The 27297-nt window shown below is 37.0% G+C and overlaps 1 protein-coding gene and 1 pseudogene across 3 annotated transcripts in view; both read right to left on the bottom strand.

The window, feature by feature from the left end:
- Positions 1-3563: 3563 nt before the first annotated feature.
- Positions 3564-9723, bottom strand: LOC132655224 (dnaJ homolog subfamily C member 17-like; annotated as a pseudogene).
- A 1527-nt stretch (positions 9724-11250) lies between these two features.
- Positions 11251-27297, bottom strand: part of Arhgap5 (Rho GTPase activating protein 5) — a 68513-nt gene continuing 52466 nt past the window's right edge. For all 3 annotated transcript variants that reach the window (XM_060387488.1, XM_060387489.1, XM_060387486.1), the window contains exons 4-7: positions 21395-21472; positions 19509-19640; positions 17601-17706; positions 11251-13456 (exon numbers count right to left, since the gene is read on the bottom strand). In XM_060387488.1, coding sequence (XP_060243471.1) covers positions 13129-13456; positions 17601-17706; positions 19509-19640; positions 21395-21472 — 644 coding nt within the window. In that variant the 3' untranslated portion in view covers positions 11251-13128. The remainder of the gene's footprint in view (positions 13457-17600; positions 17707-19508; positions 19641-21394; positions 21473-27297) is intronic.

Genomic DNA, 27297 nt, shown 5'->3' with positions numbered 1-27297 from the left:
GCCAACAGTTCTCGTCACTCCTCGCTGTTCCAGAGAGACACATAATTCTTTTGTGACAAGGATAAAATAAATTTCTAAGTCAAAAAACTACTGCCTAATGCAGGAGATTATAAATTTATACATACCATAAAACACCATCACATAATGATAGTTATAAATATACTTGTTTGACTAAAATTATTCTAGACTGACAAAATAAAAATAAAAGATTTGAAATATCTTTTTGCCAGGGATTATGAAGGTTAGAAAATGATAAAAACAAAGATAAGAACCTGGCAAGCCTCCGGTCTGGCTCTCATTAGAAAGCATGTGGCTTAAAGAGATAGCATGCCTTATGATTTCTCACAAGATGGAGGATTCATTTTTATTTGGAACAGCCTCACTGTGATTGATAGAACGGGCTTTGAACCATCCTTATAAATTTGAGTGTTAGAATCCAGAATTTATTACCTAAGATAGGGTCTCAGCTTCCACTCACAGCTCTGGGCATACGCAGAAGGAGCCGTGTTAGTGCTTGCTATGTGGGCTAAACCTACAGCCAGCTCTGTGGCCCTAAGCTCCGCTCCTCCCTCCGGGGTGTCCAGGCACCACTTCGGAAGGAAGAAGTGGAACAGGTGGGTCTGTAGGATCGCGGTCTGACTGGGAGTGCGGGGCCAGGGAATAGAAGGCCTTCTCCGAGGATTTTAGTGTTACATCTTAGACAATATCCAAAGAAACGGCTCTCTTAGATGATATTCAGTGAAACAGCTTGTGCCCTTTATTCGGGTGGACAAATGTTATAATGAACCTTTGGGAGTGGGAAGGGGTTTTCAGGGTAGGAGTATATTGTTGGCTGGGCTGAGGTACCGGCGGCATGCACAGTCCACGTGTCTCACACAGGTCATTAGGCTTCTCCTGCATGTTCAGTGTTGCTTGCAACTGAAGGATGGGTGAATTGAAGAATGCACAGTGGTTCAAAATCAGGCAAGTTTAAGAAGCTGTCCTGCCCGAAATTTTCTACATTTTCTAAAAGACCCTGGTGTAGCTATTGTGATTAGTTCTAGGACCTAAACTGTTTTGTTTCCTTCATTGCTTGCTCAATTATTTCATTTTGGGGGCCTACCGTAGCCTCAATAATACACTGAAGGTTCTTGAGTCATCCTCATGAATTCCAGCCCCATCACTGTGTCCTTTGTTGAGGTCGGCACACAGTTCACAACACTCTCGAAGCATCGCAAATGGTTTTCATGTCTCATATGTTCACTGTGGGCATTAGTTTGCTCAACTCACCTCAGGTTCCACACCTGAGGCCTACCCTTCTCTCCTTTAGGCTGGGTATTTGACCACTAGAATAACCCACTTTTCTGACCTTCCATGGATTGAAGAGCTTCTTGGGTTGCAAACCTTTCAATGCTAAAACCAAAAGCCCTGAACAAATCAAGAAAAGCTTACTCTATTCCATTTAGGTTCTTATATGAATTTGTATTATCATTCTAGAACTACATCTTGTACCTCATTTTGATGTAAGAGTTAATAGATAAATATTAATGACCTATTTTAATTACCTAAATAGGTGTCTAGGAAATCATATTATCTGAAAAATAAAAACAAACACAAACAAACAGAAAAACAAAACAAAACAACAACAACAACAAAAACAAAACTGACTCAGGCTCAGATACACAAAATATGGTCTTAATGGAAGATTGGATATTCAGAGTAGGTAATAAGCCTGACTCCATAGACTAGCCTTTTTAAGTGAAAGTTACATTGTCAACATATATATATAGCTTCCATCTCTATTGTAGAAAATTTATTAATGTGGGAGCTTTTTTAGTCACCTGTTCTAGCTCTAAATTAAAGACACAGAAACTCACTGGATTTATTAGTAAGCTTTAGGCTCTGGGCAGATACAATCGATTTATACTAAACCTCTAAGCTAGTCTGGCCACTTTCCAGCCACAGGCCCCAAGTTCCTTGCCATGTATTCTGTCTAGGCTGTCTCTTGTCCACCAGGTGAATTCTTCATGATGATGTCCTCTCTCTATCTCTCCTTCCTTCTCCTCTACTTTGTGGTCCCTACTTGAGACCTCAAGCCTGTGAACAGAAGCTCTCTTTTGCCTAGTCCAGCTTTTTAAATTAACCAACCAGAGATAACTGGGGAGCAAAGTTTACACAACATAGATTGGTGTATGTGAGAATGCATTCATCTGGACTGCAACCCTACCTTGGGGGCCCAAATTCAACATTTGTATGCATGGAGTACCAGACAACACCCAACACACCTCTGCCTCAGTAACCGCTGTGCTCACAAGTTCATCAGCTGCTTGGATGATTGATATGTTAGACAGTGACAAGTAAATGATACATCCTGTCTATTTGCCTTGTGTTGATGCTTTCTATGGATATTACTAAATAATAATAAAAATACTTTATACACATTCCAATATGTTCATCTCCATGCTTTCAAATAGGCAGACCTCCTGATTTTCTTTTATTTTTATAAATTATTCATTTTATATCCTAATTGTAGTCCTCTCCCTCACCTCCTCCTGGTCTCATCCTTGCTCTCTCTCCCCCACCTCTCTTGGTCTACAGAAACAGGGAGCCCTCCTCCCCTACTATCTGACCCTAGCTTATCAAGTCTCATCAGACCTCCTAAATCCTCTTCCTCTGTGGCCTGGTAAGGCCACTCCGCCAGGGGGGAATTGATCAAAGAGCAGTCAACAAAGTCCTGTTGTCTGTCAGAGTTTCTGCTCCTCTCACTAGGGAACCCACATGGAGACTGAGCTGCCTATGGGCTACATCTGAGCCGGGGTTCTAGGTCCTCTCCATGCATGCAACAAACGCAACCCTTGGTTGATGCATTTGTCTCTGCAGTGACCCCCTGGGCCAGATTTGTTGGCTTTGTTGGTCTCTTTGTGGAGCTCCTGTCCCTGCTGGTCCTTCTATCCCTCCACTCTCCCGTAAGACTCTCTGCACTCTGTCCAAAGGTTGGCTGAGTCTCATTGCTTTGATCCCCTATTGGTAGAGTCTTCCAGAGGACATTTATGGTAAGCTCCCATCCTGTTCCCTCTCTTCCACCACCTCTGGTGTCTATTCTATTTACCCTTCTGAATGAGAATTAAGCATCCTACCTAGAGTCCTCATTGTTATTTAGTTTCTTTAGGTCTGTGGATTGTAGTATGGTTATCGTGTATTATACGGCTAATATCAGCTTATAAGTGAATATATGTCATGCCTGTCTTTCTGGTTCTGGGTTACCTCACTCAGACTGATCTGGTCGATCAATGGGATCTAATTAAAAGACTCATAAATAGATCCAGACACCTACAGACACTTGGTTTTTGACAAAGAAGCCAAAACCATACAATGGAAAAAATATAGCATCTTTAACAAATGGTCTAACTGGATGTCTAGATGTAGAGAAATACAAATAGACCCATATTTATCACCTTGCTCAGAATTAAAGTCCAAGTGGCTCAAAGACCTTGACATAAACCAGAAACACTAAATCTGTTAGAAGAAAAAAGTGGAGAAGAGCCTTGAACTCATTTTTTTTTTTTTAAAGTTTATTGGTTATGATTCAGAAAAGGGTGTGGAGTGGGAAGGCTGGAGCCAGGGCTACGTGGGCTGACTCTCATCTTCCTGCTGCATTTGGGCGAACAGCTGCTGGAGGTCAGCTTCCTGGCACATGCACATCATGAGAGACTCTCAAAGTTGCTTTCTGACAGCACTGAGCCCTTTGACGGTCCGGGTTGGCTGGGGTCCACCTTGCCCTGGGACTGCCCCTCCAACCAAAAAATCTTCAGAGGGTTGTCCACTAGGTTCACGTCATTTCTGACAGTCAGCTCTGCAGCCCTGACAGTTGCAAACTCCACTATGGCGTTGCCCGCTTTCTTTCTGGACAGCAGCAGGTTGAGAATCTCCCCATGCTTTTGTAAGAGCCTCAGGGAGGACATCTCTGGAGTAGCCACTTTGGGACTTATCCTCCTTCTTGCACTTTTACTTTAGCTTTAGTTGGGGGTTCCTTTGCTTTCATATTTTCTGTACTTCCTCTCAGCCTCTGTTCTTGGTCCTGGCAGATCTGCTCCTGGACTAGCCTTTGCTGCTCCTCCAACTGACAGAAACCCTCTTTTCGAAGGTGTGCAATCTGCTGCTCTAGTGTTGTGGTGTTCCAGCTCTTCCTCACTCTCCTGGGCCTGGGCCTGCCACTCTCAGGCCTCCAGGTCAAGCTTCACTTTTTTCTTTTCTTGTCTGGTCTCTTGGTCCTCTCTGCTGCCTGCTTCTTGGCTTTACTCCCCTTATCACAAAGCAGCCTTGGATGCGGCATCAGTCAGTACCTCCAATGCCTGGGAAAGCTGGTGGAAGAGTTCAGCTGCTCTGGGGTTATCTAGATTTTTGTTTGAGTGGCAGGAAAGCACTTTCTATCTGTTTGTTTTCATCACCTCTTTGCTACCTTCTCCTCAAAGCCTACAAGCACATACAGGTGCATCTGTAAGAGCTCTCTGGTCATTGCCATGGTTCTGGCCTAGGCTGAATTCAACTCCCAGGAGTCTGAGCGTACAGGCAGTTTTTTTTTTTAATTTTTTAAATGTATTCAGTTTACATCTGATCATATGCATAGACCCCTCCCTCATCTTGTCCCATTCCCACCCTCCCTCTCTCCTCCCCTCTGTACACCTAGTCTTCAGAAAAGGAGGGGCTCTCCCCTATCAACTGACCCCAGCCTACCAAGTCTCATCAGGACTGGATCAGGTTGTGGCAGATTCCTAGAGATGCAGTGTGGAGCATTCAGGGGAGGCTCGACAGGGCAGGGTCACTGGCTATAGGGCCTGAGCAGGTTGGGGAGGTGTGCATAGGGAGGTCAGACTCACAGGGCTAAACTCTGGAATAGATCTGGCTGTGTGGAGGTTGGATGCAGTACAGAAGGAATCTGTTGGGTTGTAGGGCAGATCCTGGCACAAGCCCATAGGTTGGCTTGAGATCAAACAGGAAGTGGCCAGTCTAGGCAGGGACACTGGGTGTGATACCAAAGCTAGAATCTGGCACGTTGAGAAGCAGCTTATCGCTGTTTTAAAGAACATCTGAGGGCTTTTGTTGTTTTTCTGTTCTTTATATGATCATTGCGGGGCAACTACAAGAGGAAAGGCAGAAGCTTGGGAAGACAAGAGTCCATTGTACCGACAGATCCTATGGATAGGAGACACATACCACAGGGGAAAAAGAACATTAAGATGGCCAGGAGACAAAAAACAGGAGCAAGGGGAAAATAAAGCTTTTCTCAGTGTTTAAGGAAACACAAGACACAGTTTAGGATTAGCTCTTTGTTCACTTCTGGAGGCCTCTAAGCTACTTGTCTAATAACTGGGCCCTGGCAAATGCCTATTGAATGCATGATTCAACCAGAGGCAGTATGACTCTGGATTAAGATATAGAAAACTTGCTACTAGTTTATAAATCAAACTTAAAAAAAAAAAAATCTCTGATCATACAGGGCCTTTCACAAAACCATAGATAAAAGTTGAGGGATGGAAAAGGTACAACCAGGGTAGGTGAGACCACCAACACACACCCCAACACAAGTGATATGTGTGTTGCTTAGTTCTGCTCAGGTGCAACCCCAGATGGACTATCCTCATTTCACAATGGGTTGCTGCTAGGCTTGCCTCTGTTTGCCTGAGGTCTTCAAAACTCAATTGTTTTATTGAGAGTTCAACATACATGGTTGTTAGGCATTCCTTTGCATCTAGAAACATGCCAGTAATTCTTTCAGATTATGTGGCCCAGTTCCAACATCTTATTACACGTTTCTATGGGACTTTTCATAAAGTATTACATCTTCTCTGCTACTTCTTTCTCCGATATGGTTAGCTACATGGTATAGCTCAAGAGTTTCATGTACACAAACTTGAGTTTTCAAATGTTTTCCTGGACTGCTTTGGACCAGGCAACCTCTTTACTTGGGAGTATTGGTCATAGCAGCATTCAAAAGCAGATGTGGTCTAGCTCCAAACCATGGTCATTTTTGTTCTGTAAAGAACACTAGAAAAAGTCTGGAGCCATTTTGAATCTTTCTCTTGAGTAGAGTGCTAACGGTTATCGATGCTAGCAAAGGGTAGGAATGTTGTTAAAGATCTTATAGTGCACAACAGCAACTCTCTATACAAATAACCATCTGTTCCAAATGCCAACAATGCCAAAGCATAGAGGCCCTGTGTACAATGTTTTGGCCTCAAAGGCTAAAAAAAGCCTACCAGATACTATACTGTGCTTGTCTGTAGTAGAGGACAAAGATGTAGCACACTTCAAAAGATCTGTTCATTAGGTCATAGTAATTTACAACTGCATTATGCTGCTGAACTGAACCTTGTATGACTGAACCATAGCCAGTTACACTTTTCACCTTATATTTGACTGTGTGCAAACAGCACGGCAACATCAACTGATAGTGTAATTATATAAAATAAATTACTTTTTACATCTATTGACATAATCACATAAATTTTCCTTTATTCTGCATTGTAGTTTCAAAATTGTCAGCTTAATTAGAAATTTCATTAAATACAAATATTTAAAATATTTGCATCTATATTCATAATGTTTGCCTTCTACTATATTCTTGCTGAATTTTGCCAGGAACTTTATGCTGGCCTTATCAATCTTTAAAGATTTAGTAAAATTCACCTGCAAAGCCATATGGATGCATGTAAATAATTTCAACTTAATGTGGCTCAGACTACTTGGCATTTTCTTTTCCACCAGAGTAACTTGTGAAGTTTTTTTTCTTGTATGTTCTTCAAACTCTGAAAAATATATCGATACAGAAAAACTGCTTAATCCACAAGGCCTATGAATTGCATGTATGCAGGTGTGTGCTTGATGGCACGTGCTGGAGGTCGGATGATACCTGTAGCAGGTGGTGTTTCCCTCCACCAAATGCATTCTAGGATCCAACTCGAGCTACTAGACTGGCAGCCAGCTCCTTCACTGGCAGAGGCATCTCACTGGCCTGCAAAGTGTTGTATTTGAAGTGCCATTTTTTTTTTCCTGTTGGACCTTAAATTCTAAAAAGATATCATTTTACTGTTTTGGTCCTTGGATTTTGATTGAGAAAACAAACATGTTTATCCAGTTCTAGCTTAATCTCCACAGTCAACAGGTGCTCTATGTTCACAGAAGACACTTGCAACCACACAGAACAGCCTCAGAACAAAGCAGGGAACATGGACAATGTGAATTCCAACAACTGTGATCACTGGAGCTTATTTAGAGGCTGGTTATAAGAAGTCTGATTTGTAGTTAACACCATTTTCATTCAGTATGTAACAGTTTTTCTTCACCATAAAATTATGGCATATGATTTATGGGTAAAGACTTTTTTTCATGGTTGACTCATTCATTCTGCAAAAGCAAGTTCTCTGATCTGCCATCAAGTTTATTTTATTATGACCAGTGAAGACATGGTTGGGAAGCACATGTAAGATCTGGTGACTTTTTCCTCTTTATGCAAAATAATTTCTCTACTGATTAGAGATACCAAGGCACAACTTCAGTTTCCTATGATTACTTACATTCTTCTCCATTTTGAACTCTCTAATGTTCAGTAAACACACATCTTCTGAATGTCCTGCTCAACTGTCTCCCATATGATTTCCCAGAGGAAATCACTGCCTGGTGAGTGAGGCACACCTGCTGGAGACTACTCATTAATCCCCACATACCTTTGCAATCATCAGGTATGATGTTTCTCAAAATCTCTACGACAGTGTAATATTACTGTTGTCATGATTAGCAAATACGATGTGGGTATGTAATTATCCTCCTCAAAACTTTTTTCCAACCCTCAGAATATAACTAAGAACCTTTACAGCTCTCCTAATTTATTTCCTACAACTGAAAAAATTTCCCTAAAGGAAATTGTCACCTGTAAAATTTTACTTCTATCTGTATTAATCAATTATTTCATACAGATCCAGAAACAGATTGGAGGCTTTAATTTTACTAACAATCTATGCCAGTGATCAGCCAACTAAATTCTACTGGCCTAATAATTTACTTAGAACACATATTCATTTCTGTTTTGCTAATGGCTACTTACATACTAGAGTAGTAGAGGGGAGTTGTGCTACAGTGATCATTTGGCCTGCACTTTAATATATTTAGTATCTATTTCTGAAAGGGGAAAAATTGTTAATTCCTGATCTATACCAGAAAATAGTAACTTTAAGGTAACCCAGCAGTTATTTTGTAACTCAAGTACTAGATAAAACAATTTGCATTTTAAAAGTAAACTCCTAGAAAGTCTCAGCTAAAATATTGTAATTAAAAAAATATTCCACAGGCATGCACAACTGTCAGCAAACGGCAAGTTTAGAAATGAAATTTTTAAAAAGTAAACCTAGGAAGATACAGCCAGCTTTCTCTCTCCCCACGCCCCCTCAATTATTATTTTACAAATAATTTCATCTACACACTTAATTGGAGTGCTTCACAAATGATAGTAATACATACTGTTTCTGACTTAACACCTAAATTTATCTGTACAAAATGAAATAACAAGAATCAGAAAAAAGGAAACTAAGAGTTTCAAATATTTAAAATATAAAATATTTTAGACTTAGGCAATATTCACCGAATTCACAATTCAAGTACGCAAGGATCTAGAGAGGAAATACAGATAACGAAAAAGACTCGGCAAATCTGTATCACTTATGTTGAAATAAAACAATGTAAATTAAAAAAAAAAAAGTTAAAACAGTAAATTTTAAGCCAAACACCAAACTGCTTGGAGAGGCCATTACTAAATTACTCACAGTGACTTTACTATTTCCATAAAATAAAACTGAACAGGAAAATATGTACTAAGGAGATGAAGAAGTTTGGGTTTTCAACCATAGATTCTTTAACACTTCTAACAACTGGGAAACAAGAATGGTTAACATTGTTAACTTTTACTGTCATTCACTGGCTTTCCAAAATCACTCTTGCTACCATGGAAATTCTTATAAAAACTAATTTTACACCATCCATCTAAGTTGTGAATATGAAATTATGTGGCTCTTAATATCCCCATCCTCCAGAAAAAAAATGTGTATTGTGTCTATGATATAATCATGTATAGTTTGATAAGATTCAACTTAATAGTGAAAATTTCTCCACATTCACTAAAGTTAGATTTTAACTGTTTTATAAAAACAATGGTACCTGTATCACAGCAAATCATTGGCTATAAGAATATGTGGCAAAAACATACAGATGCTATTATAAAAAATGATTTAGGTGCACTTTTATTTTTAAATCTAGGTATGGATATGTGCATGTGAGTGCAGTTGCCCGTGGAGGAGCTGGAGTTACAGTTGATTATGATAAGCCTCATCTGAGCGCTGGGAACTGAGCCCAGGTCCTCTGGAAAAGCAGCAAGAGTTCTTAATCACGGAGCCATCTCACCAGCCCCTAAGAAAATGATTCTGAAAAATGATATCTTCCCTATTATTATTAATGTTCAGGTATTTGGTAACTGGAAAAGACTAAGACTTCAAATCCAAGAAATGTACAAGGATTCAACTCAAAGAGAACTCACCAGATCCACAAACCCTGACAGCACATACTCATAAAGTTGAGCTTATTTTACAAGCCATGAAGAGAAAGCAAAAGCATATTTTCCAATATTAATAGCTCTGCTGTAACTAGGTTTAAAAATATTTCCAGTGGTTTGAAAGAAATATCTCTCTATATCTGAATTCATGTATACGTTTAATCTTAACATTAAACTGTACATTAATCAGTACAATCTTGTTTTCATTTTTTTTTTAAAACCCTTTTTAAAGGCAGGGTCTAATGTGTCCCAGGCTGAGCTCAAACTCAAATATAAATACAAATTCAAACTCAATATAAATCCAAATATTAATATGAAATTTTAAATGTTCCTGTTTACCTAAAGTTAGTTGATTTTTACCAGCAAAATGGCAAATATAGGCAACTTGCATGGCTTCTTAAAGTTTTACAAAAAATATTCAGCACACCAGGAAGGTTTACTGATACTTAAATTACTGCAGGAACGTCTGGATAAAGCATAAAATTATATTAACTATAAAAAGAAACAAACCATTTTTGACTTTTTAAAATTATACACTATATACAGAAATCCAGCTCACAAATAGCATCACAATTATTAATTTTTATTTCAAATGTTCCGTTTGTTTATATCTAAGAGATATCAGAAACTATATTTCAATACCTCAAAAAATGAAAATAAAATTAAAAAAAGACCAGAAAGTCTTTAATATGGAAAATAAAAACTGTATTTTTGGCTAGGTTAGATTGCTGTTGCCTACAGTATTTATACTGTAAATGTTAAGGGGAGGAAAATACTACAAAAAAGTATCACTTTAAGCAGATATACTGTGCCTGGAATTTTGTTAAGATACCTGTATACCCTGAAAAGCACATAGCAAATAGAATTTGACTTCTAAAAAAATCCACTCAAAGCCTGAAGCAAAGACCCTTTTATACTTTATATTGTTCATCTAAACACTGTTGAACCCGATATTGGAATAGTAAGTCCCGAACTTTAAATGAAACAATGGCAACATTTATAGATGGAATTTTTTAATATTGTGAAATGTCTTAATGTTGATCCATAATTAAAGACTATCTACTATTCTTTTAACCCATTAAGTCTCATATATACATGTTTATGTATGTGTCCCTAAATAGTGACATGTTCCGGTAACTTAGGAAAAAAAATGTTATTCTCTTCTTATAATTATTTTTTTTAATATTTAAAAACATCTATACCCTTGGCCAAAAACAAACACAAGTCAGTGTAAGAGACTGAGCTTTAAAGCACACTTTAATTCTTCAATGTCTATAAGCTAGCAGTAAAGTGAACCAGATGTAGAATACTCGTGTGATTCACCATGTAGCGTGTCAGATCAATGAGAGAATGCATAGAAAATTAAGAGACCAGTTTTGGGGAAGGTGTAAGGCGGCTAATGTGGAAGCTTATAAACACTAATTTTAATAACAAAAATAGTTTTAAACGTAGATGTTAAATTAATACATTATAAAAGAGAATAGCTGAAATAAACTGGGACTCACATATTACAATAGTGAAGTTAGGACAGAGTGAACCACAAATATGAACAGTTCTGAAAATTCTCTTTGAAGCCTACTTCCAGTAGAAGTTGTCAGGCTCTTTTCCTGTACATAGTTGATGCTTTGTCTATACCATTTATAGTAGAAAAATAAATTCTTTAGCAACCTAGAAACAGTTTATAAAACTCTTAGTTTAATTTTCTTTGCCAGACATGCCAATGTTAAACTGACAGCTATAAATTAAAGCTATATAGACAATAGGTATAAGTAATATAGAACAAGTTAAGGATACTACATTTACCGGATTTTTTTTTTAATTAATGTACTTTCTTAATTCCTGTGTGCTTTGCAATAGGAATAATAGGGACTTTGTTCTCTTAGAAAAGATAATAACAAATAAGATAATTTATAGTATACATGTACTTCAATAGTTGCCAAGTTCATGTTGACATCTTGGTTGAAATTGGAAGCACAATACCTAAGATATAACAATTGAGAAATATTTATTTTAAGACAAAATGGGGCAAATCAAACTCTTAGGAGCCTTGAATCTCAAAATCACCAATTTACTATAATACAAATAAGGAACCTTAAAATTGAAATATAAAGATTACAACATTGACCAAAGAATTTCTTTACTACACAAAATATGACCCAGCAGTAAAAAGCAAACCATTTTTTTTTCCTTTTCCAGTAAAACAAATGGTATGGTTTGATAATAAAATAAGTTTGAATATAGCCCAACTAAATTTACTTTATAACCCAGTCAGGAAGCTTTATCATAATTTAGTGTTCTGTTTGTATCTTCACTAACAAAATATTTAACCCCTAAAGCAGCAGTCATTTATAGCAACTCTGGTACCAACATCAAAGGAGGGAAACTGGTTTAAAAAATGGTGCAAAAGCCATTCTGGGTTGTAGAACAACACATCACAGAAAGAATATGAATACAAGTGTGTGACTTTATATATACATACTCCAAGGAGCCTGTCAGTACCCAAAGTATTTTTATTGCTGTATTAGCAATGGATTTTTTGGGATATATTCTCAAGGGCCACATAAAAATAGATTCAAGGAACAGATTAAATTGAAGTCCTAGATTAAATGTTTGGTTTAAAGAACTTTCTACAACAAATTTCATGTTTATGTATGAAAAGTTATATAACCTTATATGAAAATGTCATGAAGTATTTTTCTACACTATACTAAATGTATTCCCCAAGAGGGAAAAATTAAAATATCTAAAATATATTAGATTAAGATTACAAGACCATGATAGATCTCTTGAACATGCATCTGTTTACAGAATTAACCGTATACAAAATGTATTTTTCATTATAGATCATAAAGAAATGAGTTGGTGACAACTATCCTTTACACCACAGTATCAACTCACTTTAACCACAAGTGTGTCCTTGGTATGTGAGTAAAAGAAACAGGTTCATTCACTCCTCATCAAATCATCCACAGATTTACTTAGAAGATGAAGGTGCAGAATGTGAAATATGTCACACATATTATTTTTTTCCTTTCTTTCAAACAACACCCCAAGCATGGCATAGTAGCCTGAAATTAAAAAATACTTAACTGGGCTTTAGTTATCTATACAGACTTCTTAAATGTAAATTAAGTCCCCAAATTAGCACATCAAATAACAAAACCAGCCATAAAGCAGGCTGAAAGCATTAAACGTTTCATATATGAGTTTTTAAATCATTTAATTTCTATAGAAAAATTTTATTCACAATATAATGTGACAGAAATTGCCACAGGAATGATATACTGATTGCAATAAGGATGCATGCAGCAGCAGCTTTGCATTTTTATAACTATTTTTTATAAAAATTAAACCTCTCCAGTCATGCTTACGACATGTTTTTAGATTTGTAATTTAAGCGGATAGGGAATACCATATAGTTCAAAGAGTATGTCTCGTCATTTTGAATGTGGATTATCTGTATGAAACATGAAATATACTACTAAACCCTGAAACATGCATGTCTAGATTTGCTTTTGTCCAATTTCAGGCCATCTGCAATTACATTCTACTCATATAATACCAAGAGGATCTGTCTGCAGCTGCGGTTGGATTAGCTGCGGTTGCAATGGTGGTGGCAACTGAAGTGGTACCATCGATTCCACCAACTGTCCTGGATTCGAAGGCGGTGGAGGCGGCACAGTGTTCGCAGTTTCTACAATTTCTCCATTGTAAAAGAAAAACTGGCACTGCTGAATAAATGTTTCAACGACAGATTGATGGATTTTGGTGGTAGACAGAAACTCCCGATTCTCAAAATCAGGTCTCATCAAAGTTGGCCAAAAACAGATGGATAAGTTGTCTGCTGTCATTAGGTTGATTTTATTTTGCTGACTAACCCTGAAATTATGAAACAGGGGAAAAAAACAAATCAGATCTCATTGCAATTAGAGACTCTCAAAAACCAGTTTACCATTTATGCTAATTTTATCCTCATTAAATTTTTTCTTACCATTCTATATTCCTATTTCTTGTGAGAATGCCAGATAGTCTAAAAGATATTGCCTGCACCCTGAGTCTTTGAGGTTTACATATGGAATTCTTTCCAATTTGGAAAAAAATTCTTCCCTCTACGTTAAGAAGGCCAATTGACAAACATTAATGACTTTCCAAACAGCAAGTTCTAACTGTGTTATCCAAGTTTTTAGACTACTGCTAGAGATTAAGAAATAAATCAGGGTATGTCAACTCTTTAAACCAGCTTTGGAAAACTCAGCATAACCCATCCAACCATGGATATTTTTAACTTTCAAGTTTGTTCCTGGTAGACTATGAACAATCTCTTAAAACATTAAGCATTTTGTATACTATTAAATTTTTTTCTGAAAGACAACACTCAATAAATTCTACTTTTAATTCAGTATCAATTTATAAATGGTCATGGAATATTAAATGATTTTACCCCATTCTTCAGACATGTGAGCACCACTGTCACCATCCCCAGTGAGCAAAACGTGTAAAAAGCAAACCTCATTACAGTATGAATTATTACATTAAGAGAAACAGACAAAACCCACAAACAGTAGGAAAACTCCCAGACACAGAACTACTCATCTAAACTAAACTAGGTAGCCTAACACTGTTTTGTGAAGAAAAGGTCATTATGTCTGGCTAACGAGCTCAACTGGAACCGTCAGAATAAAGTCAACCACTTGTTAATAAGTAGTAGGTGGCACTACGCACCCACACCGTGGTGTTTCTATGTGGCAGCTGAGTGCTAGGCTCTGGAACCGCCTACCAAAGTAAGGAAACAGTGTGGCGTCTAACTTAAGTTACTGAATCAGAAATGAGGTTGATCAGGGACAGCTTCAGGGACAAGGTAAAGTTTAAGGTTAAGTGAAAGGTAAGGTGGGAAGAACGGTAGGAAGGAAGAGAAGGTGAGTTACAAAAGCGGCTACAGCACTTGTTAGAGCCTTCTGGAGGGCTTGTTAAAACAAAGTGCTGGTGACTGAAGTCTGTGATGCCTGGTGAGGTCTAATAATATATATTCCTTACAAAGTCTCAGATAGTTGTGGTTTTGGGTACCACACTCTCAAACTACTGGTAGCATATTAAGATGTGTCACAAACTGATACTCTTAGAAAACTGTTATTACTAACAGTTGTTAATTAACTGCTGTTTATGGAAAAGAAAGGAAGTAGAACAGTCAGTGTTAATCAGTTTAGGGTCTACCCTAAAGCGATAGAATACTATTTTAAACACTGAAACACCTTTGGTGCTGGAGAGGTTGCTCAGCAAGTAAGAAAACCTGTTGCTTTTGCAGAGAACCTGAGTTCAGATCCTAGGACCCACATTGTAGTCTACAACTGTCTGCAACTATAGTTCCATGGCAACATATTCCCACCACACAGCCATCAGGAACACATAAGAGTACGCAGATGCATAAGCAAAACATAAAAACATCTAAACCAATCTTTATGCAAAGGTGTTTTACAAAGATCATCTTGGCATTAGAATTAAGGGAGGGTAAAAATAAAAGTTGGCAAAGAACTACTGTTAACACTAGCAGTTCCAGTTCCCTGAATGAGAAATAGTAAATAAAGTCATGGTAAGGGAACAAAAATGGAAAAACAATTAAAAAAAGAAAAAAGAACTTGGTACTCACTGGATATGAAGAGTAAAAGAATATAATCAAAGAATCATTCCACAGGTAACTACAATCTGGTTAATCTGTCAAAAACAGAATTCTAGCCCCATGAAAGCTATGACTATTTTGTTCACTGCTATCTGTCCTCAGTACTGTGAGAGAAGGCAACGCGCGCGCACACACACACACACAGAGGCTTTATCAAGTTATATTCTAGTTCCTAGATAGCTTCAGCTGTCAACCTTACACATAGTCTAGAATCACTTAAAAGACTTAATTAAGATACTAGCACTGTCTCAAACAGACCTGCCTGTGGGTATGTCTGAAGGCTATTTCTTTGCCTGAAGATTCATGTAGTAGTCCAGCCCACTAAGCCTGTTACCAAAGTGTGCTAGGCAAAGAGTCCTGGGCTGTATAAAAAAAAGCTAGCTGAGCAAGAGTTAGGGGCAAACCAGAAAGCCGTGGTTTCCACTTCAGCTCCTATCCTGCCTTTACTTTTGATGACAGATGTGGGAAATGTAAGCCAAATAAATCCTTTCTTCCTCAAAGTTGCTTCTGGCCATGGTATTTAGCACAGCAATACAAAAGAAAACCAGAACCATGCAGTAGAGTGGTCCTTTAAAGACTGAAGTCTGAAGAGTTCATGTGCTATTCTCCAATATTTCTCAGGGCCACAAAGAATGCAAATCATATAATGCTCCTTCCATAACAAGTGTGGTCTCCTAGCAAGAAGAATAGCTTGAATAGTGAAAGAAGATTTATATATTCTGAAACAAATTTTACCATTATACAGACTAAAGGTAGTCAATGAGTCATAATCTAAACAGTACCGTCCAGTATAACCTGGAATTGTTCCTCCATCGCTTTACTTTTTCCACCTTTATTTTGGTCAGTCGAAATAAGCCTCCTCTTTGTGTTCTTAATCATCAAGCATGGTTTTGGCTGTGCTGTTTATTACTGTACATAGCCAAAGACAGTTTTAGAATACAGTACTTAAGATAACTTTGAAGGTGGGCCAGTACTGACTCTTTGAATATACTTTGCTCTGTCCCTTTTTCATAATCTTTTAAATCAAGTTCAAGTTTTAATTCAGCTTGGTATATTCAAAAAATATCACCACTGTCTACATTAAGGTCTAAAACTCCCATATATACTGTCAACAATATACTAACCATTAGTTATTTTTCATAAAAAAAATTCTGTGTACTATAATATTATCAAGTTGACAGTTTCTTTTTAAAAAGGGGACTTAGAATTAGGGTTATAAACCTAGTTTAAAAAGAAACTGTCAACTTGATAATATTATAGTACACTGACAGAATTTTATATATCGCATTAATAGCAATAACAAAACTTTAAACATTAGTGAATAGTCCCTTTTAAAAAGAATAGAAATGCACTTCATTTGGCTCTCACTATGATTATTGCAGTTTATTCCTTGTGGTGGGGATCAAACTCAAGGCTCCCCAGATGCTAGGCAAAGGTTCTACCACTGAGCCACACCACATTCCCACAGAACTCTTTAAATTGTCACTAAATTCTTTTTTAAAATAAACTTTTGGTAAAAGTGTATCTTTGTATTTGTGAAACTAATAATACACACAAATACAACCCGTCCCCCCAAATACCCATCCAATCTTAAGAACATTTCATGGAGTGCTCCTTTTCTCTTTTTCGTAACTGAGAACTGGTTAGTTTGCCTAACGTTACAATTACAACCGACAATGCAATCTGAATTCTGTTTGACTACACTGTGTGAGCAAATCTTAATCATCAACACTACAGTGCCTCTCACTTAACATAATAACTTTCCAACTGTACTATATTAAGAATTAAGAAAACAGAAATTAGTGTCCTATATTTTGGGTAACAGGACAGTTTGTGATAAATCTCCCCACATGGAATACACAAAACATACAACACAGTAGACAAAGTGATATGAACCGTGCAAGAGTTCTTACTCTACTTATCATTTCTCTCTTTAAACCCAATTCCTCCAATTCCAAATAGTTTGATTTGGTTAATTTGGCTGTCATTTTCCAACTAACACTTTAAGACTCGACACAAAAGAAAAAAAAAAAAAAAAAGAGACTCAGAGAGAAAAAATATATTGTTGGGATGGGTGTACAGCTCAGTGGTAGAATGCTTACATAGTCTGTGGAAAGACCTGGGTTTAATTCCTAGTACAATAATAAATAAATAAACAAACACTGACCATATGTGCAAAATGCTAACCATGAAGCTTTATGACTACTAATTAGATAATATCGATAGCCATTACAAAGAACCCAAACACAACCTTGTGTTTAGTCTGAATCCTCCTTAATAGAAGTTGTAACTATTCAGCTTATAAAGGTCACAGGTTTGAAACACAAAGTGCATTTTATTTGCAAGTACCTGTTCAGATGTGTTATCACATATCTGAATACATCATAGTTTACAGGATGAAATTTCTTAACAATTTCTTTCAAGGCATGAAGGCGTTCTGTTTTATCTGGGATTTCTGTAAAAGAAATTTTTTGGTGTAAAATTAATAAACTTTCAAATATCTGATACAAACATCCAGTTAATATCTACTATAAAAATTAACTGAAGTATATTATATTTACTTTATATACAACTAGAAATTTATTTAGAATTACCTAATTACCTATAAGATGCTAGTCTCTTTAATACTCCTTTTATACATGACAGAATTTCAGGCTTTATGGGCACAACTACTCAGTCCTTGAGCTGAACAACAAAAGCAGTCAGTAACAGACAACATGTAATAAAGAAATAATGAGGATCTTCCAAGGAAATTTTGAAATATGGTTAAATGTGTCATCAAGTTTTTCTTTTGATAAAAGTATGCCCCTCAGGTTCAAAAGACTTCCAAAACCAGTGACAGGCATGAGAGACCCCTGAAGCCATAGTTATCCACACCACATTTGTAATCACCTTTAGCAAAGTATTTCCTTCACAGGTAGCATACACATTTAATATAGTTACTTTCCAAGTTTATGCACTTATAAAACAGGACAAGTACTGAAGATGAGAGATTTATTTTCTATTTGCTCTCCTTCACATCATGGTAGAATTATCAAGTACTAAAAATTCTTATTTGTCACATTTTACTTCTAAACTAGGGCTTTAACATGCCCTAAGTAGGAAGTTGTAAGGCTAGTGTTTATGACTAAGAAGTAACATCTGGGAATATTTTTACTGTTTTGAAGGACTTTACTTTTAAGATTTGTATTTTTCTATAATTTATGTGTATGCATCTTTGCAGAGAGGTGTGCACAAGTGCAGGTGTTCCAGGAGAAAAAAGGTGTTGGACCACCTGGAACTAGAATCAGAGTTGGTTGTGTGCCACTTGCACAGGTACTGAAAACTCAACTCAGGTCCTCCACAAGTGCTCTTATCTGCTGAACCATCTCTCTAGGCTCCTTTTAAAATTTATTTTTCTTTTTATACTTCACTTATTTATACATCTAAAAGTGGGAGAAGGGACAGGCATATGCCACAGTGCATGTAACACTTGTTGAATTTGTTTCTCTCCTTTCACATGTGTGTCTGGGACTCGATCTCAGGTTGTTAAGCTTAGTGTTAAGCACCTTTTCCCACGGAGACAGCTTGCTGGCTCAGAGCAGTATTATAATTAAAAATCAAACAACTGAGAACTTTTAAAATAAATCTAAAGGAGTAATCTCATTTAAAACAACATGAAGCCATATATTAGAAGAAAAAAGTTAGAAATTACATTAATTTTAGCCATAAATGCAAAATAAGCACGACATTTCTTAGATTCCATTTCCAAATGATATGTACATACTAGAAACAGTGAGTGGCTGATGTCAAAGTAGTATACTCTCTGAGTCAAGTACTATATCTTTCTGCCATACTTCTCCACCCTTACTTAGCTAAAAAACCCTCATCTTCTAGGTGCATTTAAATTATCTAGGAGGTGCTATGCAAGCAAGCATGAAGACCTAAGTTCAGGTTCTACTGCCATGTAAAGTCAGATCATGGACAGTTTCTTATAACCCCAGGAGAGTGGGAAAAAGGAGGAGACAGGAGGATCCTAGTGCTTACTGGCTGTCAACCCTCATTATCTGTGAGAGTAGCTAAAAGCAAGTATCCCTAAGGCCATCCATGGGAGCCCTGACTTTATTTAAACTTGGTGGATACTGTTAAGAACGTTTCTGATAAAGTGAATTTTTAACTATAAATTCTAGTGCATAGATTCTAGTGTATAAATGATTCTGGCAAACAATATTCAAAATCCACCATTACCGCTCCCCCTCCCCCCAAGTTTATGCTTACTTGCTGCTTCCAAAAGCTCTGGGTGGAGTGAATACGGAATCAAAGGATCTGGCAGATCAGCAAAGAAAGCTTTGAGAGCTCCAGCTACAGCATTTACTGTCACTTCCATTGATACTAGATTGATATTATGATCTATAAAACAAAAGCAAAACTTAATCTAAATAATGAAATTTAAACTTAATGCAGAGGTAAACTGAATGGACACTCTTCTGCCAGAAGACATTTCCCATTAACTACTTTTCCTCACAAGCCAGCAAACTGTAAAGATCAGGAAAAGACACGACCCCATGCAAAAGAATACTTTTTAAATACTGTATCTTATACAGCATCATACAGTACATTAAAGAATTAAAATACTACTGCTCTTGTAATTTCCTGTTTATACACAGACCTAAAGACAAGAAACTAAGAAGATAAACAATTCAAATTATGCATATCAATTCTAATTTGGACCTTTAAATTCTATTTTGTAATGTATTAAATAAATAGATTAAATTAGTAAAGGGCAGATTTAAAGAACAAGAAAGGAACATGCTAAAGGTGTATCCTAAGATTTATTTGATATTAGCAAGTTACTGAAGTGTAAAAACACAGATCAAAAAAGGATCGTCCCCATGACTTAGAAATAATCATTACTTGTATTTTATACCATGCCTCTTAGAGCCTTTTATGATCTCTTAAAGAAAATATAGGCCATTTACATATCTTACTGGAAAAGCATTATCTCATCAGCCTCATATTTGCTCTTTTATCTCCACTGTATGATGGAAAAAAAAATAAAAATAAAAGATCTAGAAAGATTGACTTGCCCGAGGCAGACAGTAAGTGGCAACACTAAAAAGTAAAGGCACTTAATTGAATTCACGACCTCTAACTATTTATCCTCTGCACTCACTCAAAGTGGAATTGTACCAGCTGGACACATAAAATACAAACAGTTTCTCTTATAGTTCACATGACTATATCACTCAGTAAGTGGTGGTCTGACATTTTAACAAACGTGAATAATTACTCAACCTCATTACAATATTCAACATTCATAGATACATGGGTGGTTCCCCTCTCCTTTTAAAATTGTAAATACTGCAACAAATGCCTTTAACAAGCTCATGCAAAGGCTTCTGGAATAGAAATGCAAATTTCTTGAAGTAGAATTTCCAAATCAAAGGAATCTGAATTTTAACATTCACAAACTGTCTCTCAGAATGTGCCTATAACAGGTATACAAAATGTTTTTGCCTACATTACCAACAATCTTTTTCACTGATAATACAAACTTGAAACAAAAATCTGTCATTGGTAAAGGCTAAGTATATTTTCAAATATATTCTAATGATTTGATCTATATAAGTAACTCCATACTCTGCTGAAGATTTTGTTTTTATATTCTCATAAAACATTTTTACATTTTCAGGTAGCATTGATTGTTATTCATTTATGCTTTCTAGTTTCTTACCAAATTTTGGGCTTTTCCAGTCAAAGACTATAAAAATATTCACTTACTTCCTCCTCATACTTTTGGTTTTCATTTCTTAGTTTTGTCTTTGATCAGACATGGAATACCTTACTAGATAGGGACTCACTTCTGAATATGCTCCTAAAGATTACTTGTTTCTTACAATTAAGAAAGCACTTTTACATAGTAGCATTTCAGATATAATAGTTGCTAATCCATCATAAGTAAATTTACTGCTTTCTAATTCTGGCAACAGCTTTATAGATTATTATTATTTTATTTGTAGATAGCTTAATGAATTAGAAAAAATAAAATAGGGTAAAACAAATAGTCCCTCAATGTATCACAGCTTACGTCAAAATGTTTTTCTACCATAAAATTCTAATAATGAACACAGTAAGACAATAATTTTGTTTTGTAATTATATTACCTTGATCAAACTGCTTTTGAATGTTGTCTTGATCAGTTTTATTTCCACTAACACGGTACAGTCCTTCAGTACATAATCCTATAAAATTAAAACAAATGCTTTATAAACATATACATCCATAACAAAGAATATACTTAACTATAAACCAGTCAACATGTAATTATAGTTCACAGAAATATCAGAAAATTGATGTCTATTTCTCTGTTTGTCATGTTTTAAAGTATTATACTGGGGAAGAAATTTCAACTCTCAGAAATCTGTAAAAATGAACAAAAATTTACTGTCAGAAAATTTATGATGACAAAGTCATAGCCATGGACACAACCAACATGAATTAGCCTCATAAGTGCTCAGGTATGTAAAAGAAACTAGATAACGTCGAATGTGGTAGTACATGTCTATAGTCTTAGCCTTGGGAACTGAGGTAGGAAGAAGATTCTGAGGTTAAGGCCTGTAGAGGGATTTTAATCCATAAACATGGCTACTCTGGCTGGAATATAAAGATGCTCTTAGTACACACCTTTAATCCCAAACAATGAGGGTAAAGTTAGTTTGAAAGTGTTTGAAAGTGATGGTTTAATTGAGGGGCAGACAAAGTGACAAATCAGAGAAAGACTTGACAGAATGAGTCAGACAAGATTGTAGGATTGATAGACGCTTCCAGGACTAGGCTTAGCAGAAAAAGGCAGTAAGCCTGTAAGACAATTATATGTGGAGAATAAAAGTTAGACAACAATTAAATCAGGTGAATAAAAAGTGACTTTTACAAAGGCTAATCTGGGTGCAATGGCAAAAGCCTGTCTCTAAATAAATAAACAAATAAATGAGTGGGTGAGTGAGTGAAGGAAGCCAGAAACAAGCATATATTGAAGTTATACGACATCCTACAGCAAGAAATCCTTACGTAGAATACATGCAAACATTTTTCAAAAGCAATTGTTTCTGGTGGCTAGAAAATCAATTAGGAAGGGCAAAAAAGGTGAAGATGGTTTTATATCTTGACAGGTATATGTATGTGTCAAAAATGCATACAACTGTACTTGTAAAATCAGTGTACAACAGTACACTGTAACTCATGTTAACTCACTGTAACTCTATGTAACTCATGTCCTTAAAACTTAAAACAAAAACCATAAGCAAACAACACTCTACACTCAGGGACTGGGGAAACGGCTTGGTGGACATGTGCTTGCCATAAATCGGGAGGATCCGAGTCCCCATCTCCAGAACAAGGCAGGTGTTGCAACCACCCATAATCCTAGTATTCTGGAGGAGGACTGGAATTCCTAGGGCATGCCAGCTCGATAGCTAGATTAGACAGAAATGGCAAGGTCTGTTTCAGTGAAAGACCCTGATTCAGTAAGTAAAGCAGAGTGATTAAAAAGTCACTATACATTAACTTTGGGACTCTACATCCAAACACATGAGCTGTAAGCATGCATTCAAACACACACATCTACGCATGCGCGCGCGCACACACACAGAGAGAAACAGACCATTTGGGTAGAATCAGTTAAAAAATAGAAGAAAATGAAAGTTTCCCCAATAAAGAAATATCACATATGGATGTAGTGTTAGGGTTTGCCACCAGCTTCTACCCTGCAATTCTTGACTGCTTGCCTTCTGATACTGAACTTATTAACCAGTCTCACACAGCAGTTAAACTAATGACACACACATACACAGACAAACTTTATAACCTCCTACTGTTTTTTTCCTGTGATAGAAATCTGAAACAGGTAAGTTATAAAAGAAGAAAAACTAGCAGACTTAATATCTTTTATAATTATATAAGAGATAGCACAATAGTACAGCTAATAATGATGAAAGCAGATAAAGATTACCAAGGAAACACAAGACTTCGTAACATCATAAGCCAAACAAGCACAGAACATCAAAAACAGCACAACATACATTCTCTTAAAATGTATGATAAATGTATTAGGTCACATAACAAGCCGAAACTAACTTAAAAAGTCCGAATACAGAACTTGTTCACTAATCACAAAGGACTGAAAGTATAAATCAGCAACAAAGGAAAATTTTTAAATAAGTGGAAATTAAACTGCATACCAGTATGGATCAAAGAAATTACAAATGAAATTAGAAACTACTATTGCTCTGTAGTACAGCTTGAAATCAGGGATGGAGATGCCTCCAGATGATCTGTTGTTCTACAGGATCATTTTGGAAATTCTGTTTTTTTTTGTTTCTCCATAGGAAGTTGAGAATTTTTCTTTCAGGGTCTGTAAAGAACTGTATTAGTATTTTGATGGGCACTGAATTGAATCTGTAGATTGCTTTTGGTAGAATGGCCATTTTCACTGTTAAACCTACCAATCCATGAGCACGGGAGATCTTTCCATCTTCTGCTATCTCCTTCAATGTCTTTCTTCAGAGACTTGAAGTTTTTTTCAAACAGGTTTTTCACTTGCTTGGTTAAAGTCACCCCAAGGTACTTTATGTTATTGGTTTTTGGCTATTGTGAAGGGTGTCATTTCCATTATTTCTTTCTCAGCCCTTTTGTCTTGGGTATACTGGAGGGCTTCCGATTTTTTTGAATTAATTTTGTATCCAGCCACTTTGCTGAAGGTGTCTATCAGCTGAAGGAGTTCTCTGGTTGAATTTTTGGGGTCACTCATGTATACTATCATATCATCTGTGAATAGTGAAACTTTGACCTCTTCTGTTCCGATTTGTATCCCCTTGATCTCCTTTACTTGTCTCATTGCTCTAGCCAGGACTTCCAGTACTATGCTGAAGAGATATGGAGAGAGTGGGCAGCCACATGGTATTGGCATAGAAGCAGAAAAGTAGATCAATGGAACCGAATAGAAGACCCAGAAATAAACCCAAACATCTATGAATACTTGATTTTCGACAAAGAAGCCAAATCATTCAATGGAAAAAAGACAGCATCTTCAACAAATGGTGCCAGTCCAACTGGTTGGCTACATGCAGAAAAATGCAAATAGATCCATATTTATCACCCTGCACAAAACTAAAGTCCAAGTGGGTCAAAGACCTTAACATAAAACCAGATACACTAAATCGGTTAGAAGAAAAAGTGGGGAAGACCTTGGAACTCATTGGCCCAGGTGACAACTTCCTGAACAAAACACCAACATCACAGGCTCTTACAGTAACAATTGATAAATGGGACCTCGTGAAACTGAAAAGCTTCTGTAAAGCAAAAGACATTGTCATTAGAACAAAACGACAGCCTACAGACTGGGAAAGGATCTTTACCAACCCTATATCTGACAGAGGGCTGATATCCAGAATATATAAAGAACTAAAGAAATTAAAAAGCTATAAATCAAGCAATCCAACTAAAAAATGGGGTACGGAGCTAAATGGAGAATTCTCTGTAGAGGAAAATCGAATGTCAGAGAAACACTTAAAGAGATACTCAACTTCCTTAGCCATCAGAGAGATGCAAATCAAAACAACCCTGAGATTTCACCTTACACCCATCAGAATGGCAAAGGTTAAAAACTCAAGTGACAACACATGCTGGAGAGGTTGTGGAGAATTGGGAACCCTCCTCCACTGCTGGTGGGAATGTAAACTTGTACAACCACTGTGGAAATCAATCTGGTGCTTTCTCAGACAATTAGGAATAGTGCTTCTTCAAGATCCAGCACTCCTAGGCATATATCCAAAAGATGCTCAAGTCAACAACAAGGACATTTGTTCAACCATGTTTGTAGCAGCTTTATTCGTAATAGCCAGAACCTGGAAACAACCCAGATATCCCTCAATGGAGGAATGGATACAGAAATTGTGGTACTTTTACACAATGGAATACTACTCAGCAATTAAAAAAAGGAAATCCTGAAATGTGCAGGCAAATGGTGGGATCTAGAAAAGATCATCCTGAGTGAGGTATCCCCAGAGCAGAAAGACACACATGGTATACACTCACTTATATGGTCCTATAAGATAGGATAACTATTCTAAAATATGTGTACCTAAAGAAGATAAACAAGAAAGAGGACCCAGAGTAAGATGATCAATCCTCACTTAGAAATACAAATGGGATGGACATGGGAAGTAGGAGAAAACAAGAAACAGGACAGGAACCTACCACAGAGGGTCTCTGAAAGACTCTACCTAGCAGCGTATCAAAGCAGATACTGAGAGTCATAACCAAACCTTCAGTAGAGTGCAGGGAATCATATGATATAAGGGGGAGTTAATATGACCGGGAGAGGACAGGAGCACCACAAGGACAAAATATGTCAGGGCACGGGGGTCCTCTATGAGACTGTTTCTCCAACCAAGGACCATGTTTGGATATAACCTAGAACCCCTGCTCGATGTAGCTCATGGTAGCTCAGCATCCAAGTGTGTTTCCCTAGTAAGGGGAACAGGAACTATTTCTGACATGAACTCAAGGACTGGCTCCTTTACCTTCCGTGCCCAAGGGAGGAATAGCCTTGCTAAGCCACAGAGGAGGACATTGCAGCCAGTACTGAAGATACAAACCAAGTCTTACTAAATAATAATAATAAATCTAAATAGAATCTTGTATCTTATCCAAACATACAGCAAGTTAATTAGTAATCAATAGCAAGAAAAACTCTAGAAATTATACAAATACAGAGACTGAACAAAGACACCTGAAAGGCTAGTGAGTCACTGGCCAAAATAACCTAAAATGTCCTAGACAGATTAAAATGAAAGCATAACTTAACCAGAACCTTGGGGATATAACTAAGGAAGCTCTGAGTAATGAGAGAGTAATAGCTCTGAGAGTAATGTTTATAGCTATGAATGCTTCTTTTGAACACTCAGAAAGAGCTGTGGTGGTCTGAATGAAAAGTGTGCCCCTTTGTTCTTGGCTGGTGGCATCCCGTATTTAGGGTACAGCCTGGCTGAAGGGCATCACTAGAATCCAGCTTTCAGATGTACAGCCTTGCACCACTTCCAGCTCACCCTCTCCCCTCTGTGCTCGTGGCTCAAGAGGTGAGCGCTTCCTTCCTATACCCACTGCCTGCTGCCACACCTCCCCTCTAGGAAGGAACCTGTGAAACATTAAGCCAAAATAAACTCTCCCACAGTCACTTTTGGTCATGTGTTTATGTTGGATAGTTTTATTCAATTTGATAAAAGCTGGAGTTGTTTAAGAGGAAACCCCAGCTGAGAAAACGGTCCCACTAGACCGGCCTGTGGCAACAGCATCCCTGAGCAGGTGGTCCTGAGGGGTGGTGGTGCTGGAAACTGAACCAGAAAGAGACTGAACTGAAAAGAAAGCAGGCTGAGTAAGCCTTGGCAGCAAGTCAACAGGAGGCATTCCTACAGAGCCTCTTTCAGTTCCTGCTTATAGCTTCCTGCCTCGACTTCCCTCAGTGATGGAATGTGACCTGAGGGTTGTAAGACAAAATACAACTTTTCCTTCTCAAGTTGCTTTTTGGGTAGTGTTGTTTTAAGAAGCAATAGAAATTCTAAGTTTATCACAGCTGCAGCAAAGTGATACTAATTTAGATAGCCTAATAATCTCAAGATTTTAAAAAGAGAATCCAAATTCAGAGCCATAAAAATCAGTGTATCTGATTTCAAATTATGCTACAGACTCCTAGTACTAAAACAGCATAGTACTGGCATAAAAACAGACATGTTGATAAGTAGAAGAGAACAGAGGACTCAGAAATAAACTCACACAGTTACAAAGACATTAAAATACATAGGGAAGGGGAAAAAAGACGTCTTACAAAAAAAGAAAAAAATTCTGCCAACTACATGCATATAAAAGAAAGAAATCGGTACCATTTTAGGACATAAAATTATGATATCAGGCTAGAGAGATGACACAGCTCTCAAAGTGCTTGCAAGACAAACATGAGAACTGACTTGAATTTCCCAGAAGTCGCATTAATATAAACAAGCAAATGAATAAA

Source organism: Meriones unguiculatus, chromosome 7, assembly GCF_030254825.1.
Source record: "Meriones unguiculatus strain TT.TT164.6M chromosome 7, Bangor_MerUng_6.1, whole genome shotgun sequence".
NCBI lineage: Eukaryota > Metazoa > Chordata > Mammalia > Rodentia > Muridae > Meriones > Meriones unguiculatus.
The sequence above is the reverse complement of the archived record's forward strand: the minus strand, read 5'-3'. Positions and strand labels throughout refer to the sequence as shown.